Below are 17,179 nucleotides of genomic sequence, written 5' to 3' on the forward strand. Positions count from 1 at the left end.
ATGACACCGTCAAGACGCTTGGGTAAGACACACCAGCTTTGAGGGCTCCTGCAGGTTGCATGACCGGTGATCAGCTTTTGGTATAAGTCCTGCTTGGTTCGTTCGTAGACGCGGACAGATTTAACTTATGTGCTTGATCGAGAGTTTGCAGATCAAGCTTTGTAAGCTATCGTTTACCTAATTCTCGTTGCTATGAATATGGTATCAAGCTACCGAGTGACCTTCAATCACTCAACTGAGGCCTGGCAGGGGTGGAAGCACGGGCCAGGTTTACGGGTACGCGGTGCGGAGGTTAAAGACGGCGGGACGCCGATGTACCACGTAAGGTAAGGTAAGGTACTGATTGCTTAAGTGGACAGCCTACGTCCCGCCCGCGGCAGGCACCTTGCTTGATCTGGGGACGGTGACCTAAATGCACTCGTGATTGCATCACTGCTGCAAGGCATCTTTACCAACAACTCGTCAATCTTCGCGACGCAACGAGAACTCTACCACAGATAGAGTCCCGTCCCTCGGTACAACTAGGTCAAATGACTGCTTTTTGCGACTTACCTTCCCCAACATGACCGCTCCCTACCACACCGGCCAAGTAATCGCATAGCTTCCTGAGCAGTTGAGCTATCTCTGCCCGCCATGGGCCAAGGTTTCTCTCTAGCGACGCCCTCCGCGGGCTCTGCGGGTATCGATATACCCGAGCTCTCCGACCTCGTGTACGAGAAGAGTATCGGAAATGCGCGCTTCATGAAGAGCATACGCGCGAGGCATCACGATGGAGTAGCTCTTGTCAAGGTCCTAGTCAAGCCGTACACCCCGATGCCTCTGGGGAAGTACAAACGCGACATAGAGAGTGAGCCAGCCTTTGACCTGTCTTCCCGAAATCGCTGAGCATATGGCTGACTATCTCAAGAACAACGTAGCGGCCTGGCCGATGTGCCCAATGCGCTGGGCTTCCACCGGATCGTCGAGACCGAAACGAATGGCTACCTAGTCCGACAGTTCCTCTACAACTCCCTCTACGATCGCATGAGTACCCGTCCATTCCTGGAGGACATCGAGAAGAAATGGCTTGCTTTCCAGCTGCTGTGCGCCCTGCGCGACTGCCATGCCCGAGACATTTATCACGGCGACATCAAGACGGAGAACACGCTAGTGACATCTTGGAACTGGCTATACCTCTCCGACTTCTCTGCTCCTTTCAAGCCCATACTGCTGCCCGATGACAATCCAGGCGACTTCTCGTACTACTTTGACACATCCGGACGGCGAACCTGTTATGTGGCGCCTGAACGCTTCGTCGCAGCGGAGGAGGTTAATAGCAAGGACGCGAAGCTTACGTGGGCTATGGATGTTTTCAGTGCCGGCTGCGTCATTGCTGAGATGTTCCTGGAGTCGCCCATTTTCACACTCAGTTCGTTGTACAAGTTCCGCAAGGGCGAGTATGACCCAGTCATTTCGCAAATCAGTCGTATTCCGGACAAGGACTTGCGGGATATGATATCGCACATGATTCAGCTTGACCCCGAACGTCGGTACTCTGCAGAGCAATACTTGGATTTCTGGAAGAAGAAGGTCTTTCCCGAGTACTTCTACAACTTCCTTCACCAGTACATGGAGTTGATTACGGATCCTTCATCTGGGAACAGTCCTATATCTGGTGCGACGAGGAACTTGGGAGAAGCGGACGACCGTATCGACCGCGTATTCCTCGATTTTGACAAAATATCTTACTTTCTCGGTTATCCAAACGACAAACGCCCAATGCAAGCCGAGCCCCTGGCCGGAAAGCTGGGGTTGGGCCACTTTCCTGTTCGCCTCAACATACCAAACCATGAACAGTACATCACCGGGTCGTCCGACCCGCCAGAAGATGACGGGACTTTGATCTTCCTCACGCTGATTGTCTCATCCCTCCGTAATACGGCTAGGGCGGCGTCGAAGATCAGAGCCTGTGATGTGTTGCTCGCCTTTTCCGAGAGAATCACGGACGAAGCTAAACTAGACCGCGTGTTGCCATACCTTATGACGCTTCTTAATGATAATTCGGAACTTGTGGTTATCGCAGCGCTCCGGTCCATATCTCAATTGTTACACCTAGTCCGAGTGGTGTCTCCCGTCAACTCGCACATCTTTGTCGAGTACATCTTACCTCGACTGCAAAGTGCCTTGATTGCACCATCGAAACCAGCTAGCTCACTGGTACGAGCAACCTATGCATCTTGTATCGGAAGCCTTGCGACTACAGCTGCTCGCTACTTGGAGCTCGCGGCAACCCTCAAGTCGGATGGAACCCTGACGGTAGCTGATCCTGAGCTCGAGCCAGGGATCGAAGCGGAGGCTGCCTTTGATGGGCTATTCGACGACGCACAACGCGAACTCTACGAAATGTTTGAGCTACATACGAAGGCACTCGTGGAAGATTCGGATGTTTCTGTTCGCAGGGCGTTCTTGACTTCTGTGCCCGATTTGTGCCTCTTCTTTGGTCCCGCAGAGGCAAACGACATTCTTCTAACCCATTTGAACACCTACTTAAACGACCGAGACTGGATGCTAAAGTGTGCCTTTTTCGAAACCATCGTCAGTATAGCCAGCGTGGTGGGAAGCGTCAGCCTCGAGGAGTTCATGCTGCCGCTCATGGTGCAGGCCTTTACCGATCCAGAGGAGTTTGTGGTACAAGCAGCCCTGCATTCTTTGGCACAGCTGGCACGGCTGGGCCTCCTTTCCAAAACCAAGATTTGGGAGCTTATTGACGTTGTTGCACGATTTACGATGCACCCCAACCAATGGATCCGAGAATCTGCGACGGAGTTCTTGTCTGAGACAACTCGTTTCTTGTCTCCAGCAGACGTCAGGTGCATCGTGTATCCCCTGGTCAAGCAATACCTCAAGACTGGGATGGTTCCTGCGTTTTCAGAGCTCAGTCTGTTGGACGCTTTGAAACGGCCAATGTCGAGAGCCGTATTTGATCAGGCCCTAGTCTGGGCTCTCAAGACCGACAAAGGCGTCTTCTGGAAGCTGACGCAGCAGCTCAGGTCATTTTCGTTTGGATCGCTTCCCAAGACTATCAGCAGTCGGTCGTCTAAGGATACACTGAGCAAAGTCTCGCGGAACGATGAAGACGAGTTATGGCTTGGCCGCCTTCGGAACCTTGGCCTTGGGCCGGACGACGAGTTCAAACTCCTCGTCTTGCGAGAATTCATTTGGCGAATCAGCAAAATGAAGTCGCGAGATGGCATGGACGGCGAACCGGCCAAGCTCAACGAAGTGATCTCCTTGAAGAGTCTCGGCATCACGCCGCAGACAGTATTCTTTGACGAGGAGCCACTGCAACAGTCCACATTCACCCCCGAGTCAAATCAGAAGGGCCCGTACACCATTGCTGATGCTCTTCTGGATGCCTCCATGACAATCGATGACTCGACAGGAAGGAGACGGTTTGCAGCTCTCAACAGTCTCCGGACTCGCGTGGTGGAAGACCACGGGTCTACTTCGCGTGACGTTTCTCGTGTGAGAGAGATCGATCCTGCGAGACGCGCATCGACTGGGCAGGGTAAGCTCACGGTCGGGAGCCCGACTGACGATGGGGCCTCTGTCCATGATCAGCCTTACGCAACTCGGAGGGCCATTCGCCACCAGGCCAGCGCTCTTAGTCTTCTGGACCGCAAAGACAGCAATAAGAGCGTGCCGGAGACTGGCATGTCGGGAGCGAATGCTGTTGGCCAAGTGGAGGGTCCGTTTGCTCCTACTCCTCTTGCTCGACCAAATCTACAGGACCGTTCAACCAGCACTGCGAGTGTCGTGGCGAAACTAAGGCCCAATCACTCCTATGAGGGAACCGACCCCAGCATTCTCAAAATGCTCGACTCCATGTACCAGGACAACTATCCTCACGATATCGCCGAGTTCGGACCGATGGTTACCCCTATCACACGTCGGAAAACAAATCGCTCAGTGGGACAGCCAGGCGACGAGCCGTGGCGTCCACAGGGACGCATGGTTGCCACGTTTGCTGAACACACCGGCTCAATCAACCGTCTGGTGGTGTCTCCAGACCATGTGTTCTTCATCACAGGAGGCGATGATGGCTCCATCAGAGTCTGGGATAGTGCGCGCCTAGAGAAGAACATTACGCACCGATCAAGGCAAAGCCATAAGCATGCCGATGGCGCTAGGGTGCTTGCGCTGTGCTTCATTGAGAACACACACTGCTTCATCAGCTGCGCCAGCGATGGAAGCGTTCACATTGTCAAGGTCGAGACCGTCTCGGCAAGTGGCACATTGCGATACGGGAAACTCCGTCTTCTCCGGGAGTATCAGCTTCCAGAAGACGAGTACGCAGTGTGGTGCGAGCACTTCAAAGTGGAATCCACCTCGGTGATGCTCCTTGCGACGAATCGCTCCAGGATTCTCGGCATCGACCTGCGGACCATGTCACTGCTGTATACGCTGGAGAACCCTGTGCACCATGGTACACCTACGTGTTTCTGTGTCGATCGTAAGAGAAACTGGTTATGCGTAGGAACTACTCATGGAGTCATAGACCTTTGGGACCTAAGGTTCCGAATGAGACTCAAGGGTTGGGGCGTTCCTGGCAAGAGTTCCATCTACAGACTATGCATACACCCGAGCAAGGGCAGAGGCAAATGGGTCTGCGTCGCTGGTGGAACGGGTCAGGGCGAAGTCACCGTCTGGGACCTAGAGCGTACAATCTGCAGAGAGATTTACCGCGTTGGGGGCAATAAGGAGGGCCCGAAGGGATACGAGGCTTGGGAAGTGGACGAGGACAAGCCTGAAGGTATGCTTGGGCGATTTGCTACCAACATTGAGCCTAGCGGTACCGGAAACACGGACCGAGGTGTTCGTGCGATGGTAGCAGGCACAGGCGCCTCAGAGGACTCACGCGACGTACGGCATGCTTTCATCGTCACCGCGGGATCGGACAAGAAGTTACGATTCTGGGACTTGTCTCGCATAGAAAGTTCGGTGGTCTATAGCGGGCTGCAAGGGGAGGATCCGAAGCCGACGTTCACGGCCTCCCATCCGACGACGGCCATGACGCTGAACACGGAAAGGATCTCGCGACAAGCGCCGACGGCTCCGAATGCGGCGGTCAGCGGAAAGAGCACGGCGGCTGGTGGGCGACCGCCGCGCTCGACTGTGATTTCACTTCAGCAGCAGCAGCTTCTGCGGTCTCACTTGGATTCCATTATGGATGTTGCGCTGATTGAGCTCCCGTATAGCATGACGCTGTCGGTGGATCGATCTGGCGTGGTGTTTGTGTTTTCATAGCGGATTGCTTCTTGGGCGTTTGGTCGAGGGTTCTTTGAACATAGATACCTAGTGAATACATTATACAAGATACATAACACATGGGGGAAGAAACTTGAGTCTTGTCAATGAACACCTGGCAATGATTGTTTCTTCATCGATAAAATATTATCTGACGAATACAATATCATGTCTATTCAACTTGAATACCTTTGGAATGAGACATGCTTTGGCTGAAAGGTACGGAAGACACAGTGCGCAAGCAATTAAAATATTCACAGACCAGGCGGCCCGTAGTGGATAATGGGCCGTGTCGAGAATTAGATACACAGTACGAAATCGCGGGGATGGCAGCTCTAATCAGGCGGGAAATTTTGGGCGCCTTGTTCGACCGCCAACTTTTCAGCCTCGTCGAATCGTCCACCCAGTATTATACCCACGCGACCAACCCCAAGACGCGACAACGAAAAACGAATTGCGGCGGCACCACTGACCGACGACACAGCTCGACGAACAAATCCGAGTCGCATCACCACTGAGCCCACGGCGAACCCGAGAACTTTCGAGAGAGGTAACCCCCAGCACAACCAAATCACCAGCATTTCTACCACCAACGAAAGCCAAAGAAACCAAAGATGAGGCTCACGGCGGAGCTCATCAAGGGCTCGCTCTCCTACCTGAATCCGCTCAAGGAGCGAGAGCTTGATCTCCGAGGTGCGTTTTGTGTGAAAGGAGCAGATACTACACTTTTTGAGGGCCAGAATTGATAGCGTCTTGCGTCGGTTGGAATGAATAGGACATCGAATCCCAGCGATTGAGAACCTGGGTGTCGCAGGCGTGAGTTTCTCTCCTTCCCTCCTCTGCTTTCCTTGAGTTTTGTCCTCTGGCTGACCGTTTGTTCTAATTGCGCAAAAAACAGCCCCACGACTCCATCGACTTCACCGACAACGACATCCAGGTCCTGGGCAACTTCCCGCTCTCGACGCGCCTCTCGACGCTGCTGCTGGCGCACAACCGTGTCGCGAGCATACAGACGTCGCTTCCCAACGCGATCCCGAACCTGCAGCAGCTCGTGCTGGCGTCGAACCAGATTGCGCAGCTCGCGGACCTGGATGTGTTGGCGGGGTTCAAGCGGTTGACGCATTTGGTGTTGGTGGATAACCCGGTAACCAAGAAGGAGGTGCGCTTTTTCAAACTGCTTACCCTTTTCCTTACTTTCTTTTGACGAAAAAAAGGGGAGGGTCCCTGGCGGGGTGGAAGGCTGACAGTGAGGGCTTTAGAACTACCGATATTGGGTCGTCTGGAGGTGTCCGACTGTGCGGTTCTTGGATTACCAGAAAGTTAAGGAGGCTGAGAGGGAGAAAGCGAGGGAGCTGTTTGGTACGGCGGAGGAGCCTACGGATGCGGCGGCTAAGGTATGTCCACGCCCTCTTCCCCTCCTTCATATTCTACGTCTACTCGATACTCATTCTGGCGTGTTTTTCTCAGATCATGGGCAACAAGTCCAAACAGCTCGACATCGCCGCCGCAACCTCCAATGGCACGGCCGGTGGCGGCGCCGCGCCTTCGAAGCTCTCGAGGATAAAGCTCACGGACAAGGAGAAGGAGCGGCTGAAGGAGATGATCAAGAAGGCCGACAGCCTGCAGGAGATTATCCGGCTGGAGAAGATGTTAACCGAGGGGACTATCCCGGCGGGTGTACACCTGGACGGGGACGCCACCATGGAGGACTGAGTGTTTTGGTTGCGGCTGGAGGCAGGGTCAACCACTCGAATTCCTCTTGTTTGAGAGAGAGAAGAATGTACTTGAGGGAGAGAACAGAGGCAACTTCAACTATGGTTGCGAAGAAACCGGGTCATATCCATGGACTGGCGTTTGTTTTGTTGATGAAGAACTAAAAAAAGGGGATATTTTGAGTCGAAGACGAACCTTTCCCCCTTTTGCTAATGGATGAAGGGACCGTTGGATCTGGGGAGAGAAAAGACCCATTCAATATTCATTCGGTGGCAAAAAAAGGAGACCAATTATGCATCGTACACTTCGTAATATTGTGTCCCTTTCTCCCTCATTGGTGAATGCTGCGGTCCTGGCTATGATAAAATTGGCTGTTCAGACCCAAGCTCCTTGACTAAGGTGCTCCTATTCCGTACAAACAATCGCAAAAGACAGTCTGCCAAGCTTCCAGATGCCCGCTCAGCTCAAGAAAAAGGGGCTATCCCTCTAAACGGACTAGAACTTTCCCTATCCCGTCATGTCAACATCCTCGTCCCCAGCCGCACAACGAGCCTCGGCGACCAGCTGGGCGCTGGGATCGTCGGAATGAATGACAGCTGTGACTGGATCCAAGGCGGCAGCGGCGGCTGTGCCATTGACACCGTTGCTGTTGCCGCTGCTGGAAGCGCCTGCGTTGGCGCCCTTCGTTTTGAGGGTCGATTGCCGCTTCTTGGGCTCCTGGTCAGCTTTCCGGGGGTTGAGGCGCGCGGCAGCGGCCGAGTCCTTGATTTGTTTGTAGGGGACCGTCTTGGGGATGACGTCCTCGAGGAATTCGAGGTTGTCGTGGTGGTTGACTGCGGTTGCTGGAGGGTACGTTTGCCTTGTTAGTGACTTTTCAATGATGCTTCTGCTGACTCCTTGAAAACGCTTGAGGCAAAGGGAAGCCAGGCCAAGAAGAAGCAAGCTATTACTTCGCAAGAGTCACGTACACAAGTCTTTGTATTGAACGTTACGACGGGGCTTGCGCTCTGCCTTTGCCATGTTATGGCCCTCGGCGGCGAGGTACTGGATGAACATTTCCTTTGGAGTGGAGGGTCAGCATGCCCCTTTCGATGAAAGATGAGGAGCAAGAACGTGGGTGAGAGCATCATACTGTTGCTAGAGTGATAACAAAAGCCGCGTTGTTTGAGCAGATTCCAATGTCTGCATCTGTACCAATGATCTTCTTCACGCGGGCCACTGTCAGGGGCTGTCAGAATAACCCGTAAGACCGTGAGCAGGGAGGTGAGTGACTTACGAGGCAGGGCCGGCAGGCCTGTGACCTCCTTTCTGGGAGGTATCGCGTTGTTGTTGGGAGGCATTGTGAGTTGGGATGGGATGTGAGTGGTGTCTTGTCAGGAGGCGAGGTTTAGATGATGTGCCTTGATTGATGTTAGCTACTAGGTATACGAGACAATGGACATTGTTACGAAAGCTGGTGTAAGTCGGTAAGACCTCCCAAGGTGCCTAAGTATGCAGGAAGATGGAATCAAACTGAGTTGGTTGAAGTACCTGAGGTAGACGACCTCTTGTAGGGTGCCTAACGCAGGCCAAGCACCAGAGACCATCTCCGCAGCTCATGCAAATCCAGTCTAATGGGGTGCATGTAAGTGAGTCCAGGAATGAATCCAAGGTCTATCTTATAACGTCTCATAATACATCAAACACCGGTTGTCATGCTCTTGTCGAAATTGGCCGTGCCATAGGGTTGAGATGCGGATTTTGGTGAAGGAGAAGAACAGCCTACCTGATTGAACCTTGGCGTGAGTGGCCGCCGAGGAGGATAAGGGGTTAGAGAGGTACCGGCGTCAACGGTCGAGTCTGCTTGGTTTTGTCTCGACTAAGCTAATTCGCTGTGACGCAGTGATTTCTTCGCTAGGTAGTTGCCGTGGTTTCGTCGGTCGTAGGTTTTCGTGGATGTGAGATGTCTTCTCAGATGTGGTCGTCAAGGAGAGAGGGAATCACTTTTGATAGAGTCGGGTCGCGCCAAAAAGGCCATTGGGACGCGACCACTAAAAACGCGCCGGTGTGCAGCGTACCGGGCGAGGTAAGTGGAAGCTTAAACGCCAATTGCAGGGGAGCCCCCGCCACATTGGAGACGTTCGCAGCGTCCCCAGTGACCCCAATTAGCTGGGAGACGGCAAATCGGCCATCACTGTCCTCATCATCCTTGCTCACCCAGCTAGCCTCGTCGCCGCAGTCTGCGACTACATATTCGTGCCTCCTCCTGGTGATTGGCAATCTAAGAAAGCCTGCCTAGAGAACATCTACGACTACACACCATACGAAGCCTTGTTAGAACAAGAGCCAAACCGAACGAAAAAGCAGCCAAACTCCGGGGACGACACTCATTGGGACGTCCGGCCCTTCACCACGACTCCTCGACCGCCGCGAACATGAGCACGGCGTGGATGCGACAATGACTTCCCGAAGCACATCCTTCTCGCACAGCCCGCACCGGCCCCCGCGCCCTTCCATCAGCTCGAGGATCTCCTTTGCCGTCTCGACCGCCGAACAGAGCGAGCACGATGACGAGGCCGCCGGCGCCCCGCCCGCGAGTCATCAGCAGCAGCAGATCGAGGACGAGATCGCCGAGATCAAGCGCTACGAGGACTTCACCACCATAGACTGGGTACAAGATGCCGCCAGGGAGCAGGCGCGCAAGAAGCTGCGTCGAAGGCGGCGCGCCGGTATGCTCGACACAGGTCAGGCGGCGGGCTGGAGGTATCGTCTGCGAGAGTCCTACGACGCTGCGCAGGGCTGGCTGGTCGTCACGCTAATTGGTATCGCCATTGGACTCAACGCTGCGTTCCTGAACATCATTACGGAGTGGTTGTCCGATATAAAAATGGGGCACTGCACAACGGCGTTCTACCTGAACGAGAACTTTTGCTGCTGGGGAGAGGACAATGGATGCGACGAGTGGCATCCCTGGACGGGGTTTGGCCCAGCCAACTACGTTATCTACATTGTCGTTGGCGCCCTCTTCGCCTTCACGTCGGCCACTCTGGTCAAGTCGTTTGCACCGTACGCCGCGGGATCGGGTATCTCGGAGATCAAGTGCATCATTGCGGGCTTCGTCATGAAGGGATTCTTGGGATTCTGGACGCTCTTGATCAAGTCCGTCTGTCTGCCCCTGGCCATCGCCTCTGGTCTGTCCGTCGGCAAGGAGGGTCCCAGTGTACACTACGCCGTGTGTACCGGAAACGTCATTTCTCGCTTATTCGAGAAGTACCGACGCAACGCCTCCAAAACGAGAGAGATACTGAGCGCCTGCGCCGCTGCTGGTGTCGCCGTCGCGTTCGGTAGTCCAATTGGCGGAGTGCTTTTCTCTCTGGAAGAGATGTCTAACTACTTTCCCCTCAAGACGTTGTGGCGCAGCTACTTCTGCGCTCTTGTGGCGACGGCTGTGCTTGCGGCCATGAACCCCTTCAGGACGGGACAGCTCGTCATGTTCCAGGTCCACTACGATCGCTCGTGGCACTTCTTCGAGATTGTCTTTTACATCATCTTGGGCATCTTTGGCGGTCTATACGGCGCCTTTGTGATGAAGTGGAACCTGCGGGCTCAGGCATTCAGGAAGAAGTACCTGTCAAAGTACGCCATCGCGGAGGCAACGATTCTCGCGGCCGGCACTGCCATCATCTGCTATCCCAACGTCTTTTTGAGGATTGACATGACCGAGAGCATGGAAATCCTGTTCCTCGAATGTGAAGGAGCTGAGGACTACCACGGCCTCTGCGAACCAGACAAGAGACTGTCCAATATCTTGTCACTGGCTCTGGCTACGATCCTCAGAATCCTGCTGGTCATCATCTCGTACGGCTGTAAAGTGCCAGCTGGTATCTTCGTTCCGTCCATGGCCATCGGGGCTTCATTTGGGCGGACAGTGGGTATTATTGTTCAGGCCATTCACGAAGCCAATCCTACGAGTGCTTTCTTCGCAGCCTGCAAGCCGGACGAGCCATGTATCACACCCGGCACGTACGCATTCCTTGGCGCTGCTGCCGCGCTGAGTGGTATCATGCACATTACCGTATCTGTCGTTGTCATCATGTTTGAGCTCACCGGCGCCTTGACGTACATTCTACCCACCATGATCGTGGTGGGTGTGACCAAGATCGTCAGCGAAATGTTCGGCAAGGGCGGCATTGCGGACAGGATGATCTGGTTCAGCGGGTTCCCCTTCTTAGACAACAAGGAAGAGCACAACTTTGGCGTTCCCGTCTCGGAAGTGATGCGAAAGGAGCTTACATCTTTGCCCGTGAGCGGCATGGAATTCTCCGAGCTTGAGAAGCTTCTAAAGGAGGACAAGTACCAGGGCTTCCCCGTCGTCGAGGACACAACTTCAAAGATCCTCGTCGGCTACATCGGCCGCACCGAGCTGCGCTACGCCATTGACCGCGTACGGCGAGAGAGACCCATCAACCCGGAGGCCCGATGCACCTTCTCGCCTCCGCCGGCGTCACTCAACGCAACTACTCCACTTACGCCGACTGTGACGGTCAACCTGGACCCGATGTCGACCATGTCGGTTGACTTCAGTCGCTACATCGATACCACGCCCGTCACAGCGCACCCGCGCCTACCACTTGAGACCGTCATGGAACTGTTCCGTAAAATCGGCCCACGAGTCGTGCTCGTCGAGTACCACGGCCGCCTGTCGGGTCTGGTGACGGTCAAGGACTGCCTCAAGTATCAGTTCACAGCCGAGCACGCTGAGAATCCGCGCGATGACTCTGCCTTTGCGGAGAGCCAGGAGAAGCTGTGGAGTGCGATGCGGCGTGCGGCTGGGTGGGTTTCTGACAAGGTGACAACGGCTTCCGGCGGGAGAATCCAACTTTCGTCGTTTGAAGAGCGACGAGGTATGGGCGGTGGAAGCAGAGGTAGTGGTGGTAACAACGGCAGCGGAAGCGGTGGTGGAAGGCCGGCTGGGGCGCAGATATTAGACGGCGACGAGGACGACGTCGATGACGGCGCTTTGGAGCTCGAGAACCGGTAAACGGAGGTTTTCTAGATTTATTCCATTTGGTGCGGGCGATTCTCGGAACTTTGGAGTTTGAAACGTGTGATTCAGGTGGTGAGGGACATGGTCATCTTGGGAGGTCGGGCGTATGTATACAACAATGTTAGTTACGAACATATAGGGGTTTGGGCACATAGACGTCGAATAGATTTGCGGTGTTCAATTGCTGCGAAAGCATATCTCATCGTTCCTTCCCTCCTCGCGGCCCCGATCTTACCTACCTCCCCGTATGAATATACGAGAAGGGTATATACCCCCCCCCCCCCTTTCCAATCCATTCCAGTCACCAGCAGGCGCCTCTCTAGGTCGAGAGGTCAGGTCAAACTGGGACAAGTGGCGGAATGGTTTTATGGTCAACGATCGATTTACACATACGCCAACCAGCCTAGTCGACGACAGGCTTAGCGAGTACCCGAGTTCGAATCCCAGCATGAGCACCAAGAGATGTAGCCCCCAGTTCAGAACCGGGGGGGGGGGGGGGTGGAACTCTTTTTTTCGTCTGTAACCCTTTGGTCTTGAGGCCCTTTTGATATTCAAATGCATAGGATTGAAGGAAGAAGCAAATGATTAAGGGCGGTTGAGAGGACTCGAGATATTGAGGTTGGCGCTTTCTAATGTACCCCTTGGCCATCTGGAGTTGATTTGGTTTGTAATAAGAGGGAAGGAGGTGAGACCCAAGCGTCTCATCCTTCTTAACGGCACATATGCTAGTGAGTCAGTACTTCTTCGGAGCTCAGGGAGGTTATTTCTTTAATACAAGGCACACTCCTCTTACTTAGGCCATCTAGGCCATCTAGGTCATCCCCTATTATCCAACCACCCTGCATCCCAGCTCTTGTAGGGACCAAAGATCGATGAGCTATCAATAGGCAGTATCCTTCCGATAATCGAGAGATATAGTTCTAGCCGGAAATGGTGAAGGCCTTCTCCGTTAGCTCGCGGTCCTATATAACGCCATGGACGATAGCTTATTCTTTTTCACTCTTCTAGCTGTGGTGATATTGATAAGTTACATGTCATGCGGATCCCAAGCCACTACATCCATCAATATGCTTCACTTATGGCGAGATAGCGGCCTCCATCCCCCCTTTCAGAAGCATTAGTAATCATCTTGATTGAAGCGATGGGCTATAGATTCTGTTAGACACTAGACTCGGATATTTCGCATCTCCTAGCTGAGCCTGATCCCGACATAACATGGGAAAGGCGTAATCTCCATCGTCGAGTAGGGTGGAAGGCGCAAACAGGGTAGCGGTTCTCACTGGCTGACCTTGAGAGACACTTCACAACCAGGTACCTCTGCGGTTCAACACAGCCCCACACGAATACACTCCTCGTCGTCCTTCATAGCCCACCAAGTCGCAGAGTCTGTCGGGGTGGGCGAGAAAGTACACTTTGGGCCAGTGGTTCATCGTGCGGCTTCTCCTTCACTGACGCGAACCTGCCATTTAAAGTCTACAGATGCCTGGCGTCTCGCTGTAGCATTATTTATGCCGGTTCGAATCACTTTTTTCACTTTTTTTCTGTCTCTTTCTTTCTTTCTTTCTTAATGCAGAGTAACCGAGCATAGCTTGATGAAGCATCGCTAATAAAAACTCGTTTGCACTCTGAGGAGCGGTATACGTCGAGTGGTAGGTAGCGACTACCAGATCATGCAAACACCCATGTGTGGAGCCAGTCGCTTCAGTTGTATACAAGCAGAGAGAAGCATTTGGAGCTCATCTAAGTTCACTCTTAATCAACTCGGGGTATTATCTATCTATCCAACATGCATGATATATATAAGCAAACATGTACAAGGTCTCCTATCTACAATCGCCTCAGTCTAAGCTCAAGTGCGATGTTCCACAGAGTTCAAGTCCCCCAAATCGACAATATCCTCGTCCTCGGAGTCCTTGTCCTCGTCGCCGCCATCCAGCGGGACCGGAGCGAGACCCGGCTGCTGCGGCACCGGCGCATAGTCGCCAGACTTGTCCGCGTCCTCATCTTTGCGGCCGATGATGACGTTGCCGGCGACGAGCATGGCGGCGCCGACCCACCAGAGCGGCGGCAGCGACTCGGAGAAGATGACGAAGCCGAGCATGGCGGTGATGACAAAGTTGGAGGACGTGTTCATGATGGACACCTGCGTGGTTGACTGGCCTTTGGCGAGTGCTTTTGTGAAGAGAGTCCACATCTGAGGTAAGTGTCAGTTGAGTTCACGTAGGTGAGAATAATAGGCTGGGCAACTCACGATGCCGTTGAAGACGAGGTTGAGACCGAAAAAGACCTGAGACAGGATTAGCAGTTTGATGATGTTGAGTATCCAATTCAACTCACTGCTCGCATGACAACCTCAAAGGCTCCTTCGATATCTTGAAGATGAAGAAAGTTGGAGATTGCTTGAGATATTGTCGTTGTGAGCTCAGTTGTGGTCCTATGCAGTTGTAAGTAAAGCATTCAACAGACCGCAGCCCGACAGTGTGCCCAAGACACTCAAAATGAGCGCATTTAGTTCACAGAACTACCAACTAAGAAACAAGCTGCTCTGGTAAAGCAAAGCAGTGAACTTGGTTCTCAAGCTGTGATGTCGACTCAAAGTGGTAAAAAGTCTTGGCATCGCACTCGATAGTCCCCCGAATGAGCCGAATCGAGAATATCAACTCACAACTTTGCAAACACGCCATTGAAAGCAGCGCAAGCGCCGCTCGCAACGGCGAGCACAATCCACTGATTCCGTCGTGCCCAAGCCATGCTCTCAGTGGCTTGCTCGTCGTCGTCTTCTGCCTCGGTTGGCAGTTCGCTGTGTGCGTCGTCCTCGTGGCGTGGCAGCAGCGGACTGCGCTCATTGTCCAGGGTCGTCGTCGTCGCGCCCGCCATGGTGGGTATCTGATCCTTTTGAGAGCGGCGGTCGGGGGCGGATGCTGCGGCGGCTTGTCGCTGGCGGAGCATTATGTGGAGAGGGAAAGGAGAGGAAGAGGAAGGAGGGAGATTGGGTGTTGGTGTGAGTGATCCCTGCTGATTACTGCTTTGCTTGGATGGGACGGGATGGATGACGGCCTTGGTGGTGGGCTTGGCGATGGGGGATGAGGTAAGGTAGCTCGGTGCGCCGCTGCTACTGCTGCTGCGGTTTCGGTGCAGCAGCAACTCCTGCAGACAGATGTACCCACGTGCCGGATAGAGTGTGTGTGCGCGCAGAGAAAAGAGGAACGGGTTCGCGGGAGTTGGGAAAGTCTGATGACGACTACTGGCGTGTGTGTCTCAATGGTGTGGATGGGATTGTTTGACAAAGTCCTCGAGAAGTCGCACTACTAGTGTAAGGGGAACATCCCAGTGCGTGCAAATCCAGGGGCACGCGTCCTTGTCTTTCAGAGCCTCGGAGGTGTTGTTTCGCTGTTTGAACGTGGGTCTGACAAAATCTTTGTACTAGTATCACTGGAACTTGAAATAAGTTTTATGATGAACAAAGGAATTCGATTGGCGACCAAGTCGTTGGAATCACAGGCCGTTGAGGCTGAAGGGGAAAAGAAGCGCCAGGTCTACCTTAGTAAGTTATTGTTACCAGTCTCCAATCGCCAATTGTCAGGGAGGAAATCCGACGCGGAACCACTTCGGTTGTACTCCCCGTTTCCGGAAGATGGGGCCCCGGCTGGCTCAACAGTTACCCGGCATCGGCTTCCCCTCTACAAAGTGGCAGGGGCTATTGCTTCAACTTCGAGGCTCAGAAGCCATAACTTGTAAGCACATTATGCGGTAAATCTCCGTCTCTATCCAATTCACCGGTATCACGCATAGATGCCAATGGGGGCCATATCCGACATCGTGACTGGCCCAGTTGGGACAAACGGGACAAGATGACGTATGATGGGCGAGCAGTATTTGTCTACATATTGTGCAGAACAATACAATGGCAAGAACCAAATCACTGCATTGAGCCAATTTCTACAATCCAGCTATAATACCATTCCGGACTTGGGTTTTGGTCGCAGCGAATCATGAATCAAGATTACCAGTCGTAACATAGTTCAAATGCAGGCAGCCAGTCTATTGATGCGCTGACGCAAACCTATGAACGATGCTGTATAAACCTCTGATGGTATCAAAATGGCAATCTTGAAAGAACAAACTCCCGTATCCTTAAACCGTGCCATCGTAAGAGCAAGAACCTGAACGCCTGTAATATGCAGCCACTGGGGGCGCTCGTTGTCGTTCCCATCGTCCTTGTCCGCAAGTGCGTCTCGTTCGTGTATCCGAGTAAGGTGGTCGACGCCGCCTCTGATGCTCACTGTCGTTGACGCATACCCTTCAAGGGCCTTCACCGGGCTTCTTGGCGTTGCAGCTGACGATCTTGACCTTGTCGGCGGTCACGATCTGCCCGCCATTATCAAGCTTGAATTGAACGTTCTTGATAAGAAACGTCCAGACTTCGTCGCAGAATCGGTAGGTGCTCAGGCTTCCCTATGATGCGCGCAACGTTAGCTCTGATTCACAATTCTCGTGCCAATTGGGGCGCATCTTCTGCGCATTCCAAGAGGGAATCGCTTCTAAACTAGAAGTATTCTGGGTTATGCGCCGGAGGCTGGCAATAGAGATTGAACCCCGGCGCAAACGAGCAAGATGGTAAGTAAGCAGCACGTACCTTGAAAGTCAAGCGAGCCTTGACGCTCTTTTGCAGAGCCTCTGTGATGGCCTGGTCGAAGTTGGCCAGGATCTTCATCGCCAACTGAGGGTGAATACGCTCCTCGCTGATGAGATCGTCCAGCATATCTGTCAGCGCAAGGCCGATGCTGCATCAAGCAAATGAGTTAGTCATCTGTAGCACAGGTATGTAGTAATTAATTTGGATGGCGCTGTACCTGCTACGGCGATAAAGCTCGTAGAACGATTGAGGTGCGGCGGCCATCTTGGAGATTTGTTCTGATCTCCTACGGGCGGGTCGTTTTAGGCGGTTGTGAGTGTGAAAGAGGCGAGGTTATATTTATAGTGGCATTGTTTGAGGATATCCTTGGATTCTGCTTATTCATCTGCTGTATGTGGGGCTGACATGCTCTTGCCGTGGCTGATGACACCCTGGTGCCTGCCACGCCTGTCAGTCTTTCTTGCCTTGACTCTGGCTCGCATTACCTAAGGATGCATCAAGCCACATCATGTGACCTT

General features: G+C 53.3%; 6 protein-coding genes across 6 annotated transcripts; 3 read left to right on the plus strand and 3 right to left on the minus strand.

The window, feature by feature from the left end:
* Positions 1–633: 633 nt before the first annotated feature.
* Positions 634–5,286, plus strand: CTAM01_03026 (uncharacterized protein; the record flags this gene model as incomplete). The annotated part of the gene is made up of 2 exons (XM_060519064.1): positions 634–847; positions 908–5,286. 2 exons carry the CDS (start codon positions 634–636, stop codon positions 5,284–5,286), a joined length of 4,593 nt encoding a protein of 1,530 aa, XP_060386063.1.
* A 614-nt stretch (positions 5,287–5,900) lies between these two features.
* On the plus strand, positions 5,901–6,999 carry CTAM01_03027 (U2 small nuclear ribonucleoprotein A; the record flags this gene model as incomplete). Its single annotated transcript, XM_060519065.1, has 5 exons — positions 5,901–5,979; positions 6,062–6,102; positions 6,185–6,445; positions 6,546–6,680; positions 6,754–6,999. 5 exons carry the CDS (start codon positions 5,901–5,903, stop codon positions 6,997–6,999), a joined length of 762 nt encoding a protein of 253 aa, XP_060386064.1.
* A 507-nt stretch (positions 7,000–7,506) lies between these two features.
* On the minus strand, positions 7,507–8,339 carry CTAM01_03028 (histone-like transcription factor and archaeal histone; the record flags this gene model as incomplete). The annotated part of the gene is made up of 4 exons (XM_060519066.1): positions 7,507–7,841; positions 7,968–8,058; positions 8,132–8,217; positions 8,276–8,339. The coding sequence occupies 4 exons, from the start codon at positions 8,337–8,339 to the stop codon at positions 7,507–7,509; spliced, it is 576 nt and encodes a 191-aa protein (XP_060386065.1).
* A 1,097-nt stretch (positions 8,340–9,436) lies between these two features.
* Positions 9,437–12,019, plus strand: CTAM01_03029 (voltage gated chloride channel; the record flags this gene model as incomplete). Its single annotated transcript, XM_060519067.1, has 1 exon — positions 9,437–12,019. One exon carries the CDS (start codon positions 9,437–9,439, stop codon positions 12,017–12,019), a length of 2,583 nt encoding a protein of 860 aa, XP_060386066.1.
* A 1,855-nt stretch (positions 12,020–13,874) lies between these two features.
* Positions 13,875–14,974, minus strand: CTAM01_03030 (uncharacterized protein; the record flags this gene model as incomplete). The annotated part of the gene is made up of 4 exons (XM_060519068.1): positions 13,875–14,219; positions 14,277–14,312; positions 14,363–14,459; positions 14,691–14,974. 4 exons carry the CDS (start codon positions 14,972–14,974, stop codon positions 13,875–13,877), a joined length of 762 nt encoding a protein of 253 aa, XP_060386067.1.
* A 1,353-nt stretch (positions 14,975–16,327) lies between these two features.
* On the minus strand, positions 16,328–16,925 carry CTAM01_03031 (transcription initiation factor IIA; the record flags this gene model as incomplete). The annotated part of the gene is made up of 3 exons (XM_060519069.1): positions 16,328–16,480; positions 16,662–16,809; positions 16,879–16,925. 3 exons carry the CDS (start codon positions 16,923–16,925, stop codon positions 16,328–16,330), a joined length of 348 nt encoding a protein of 115 aa, XP_060386068.1.
* Between the last annotated feature and the right edge of the window lie 254 nt (positions 16,926–17,179).

The sequence above is a fragment of the Colletotrichum tamarilloi genome (assembly GCF_030869305.1).
Source record: "Colletotrichum tamarilloi strain Tom-12 chromosome Unknown Scaffold_7.1, whole genome shotgun sequence".
Taxonomy (NCBI): Eukaryota; Fungi; Ascomycota; class Sordariomycetes; order Glomerellales; family Glomerellaceae; genus Colletotrichum; species Colletotrichum tamarilloi.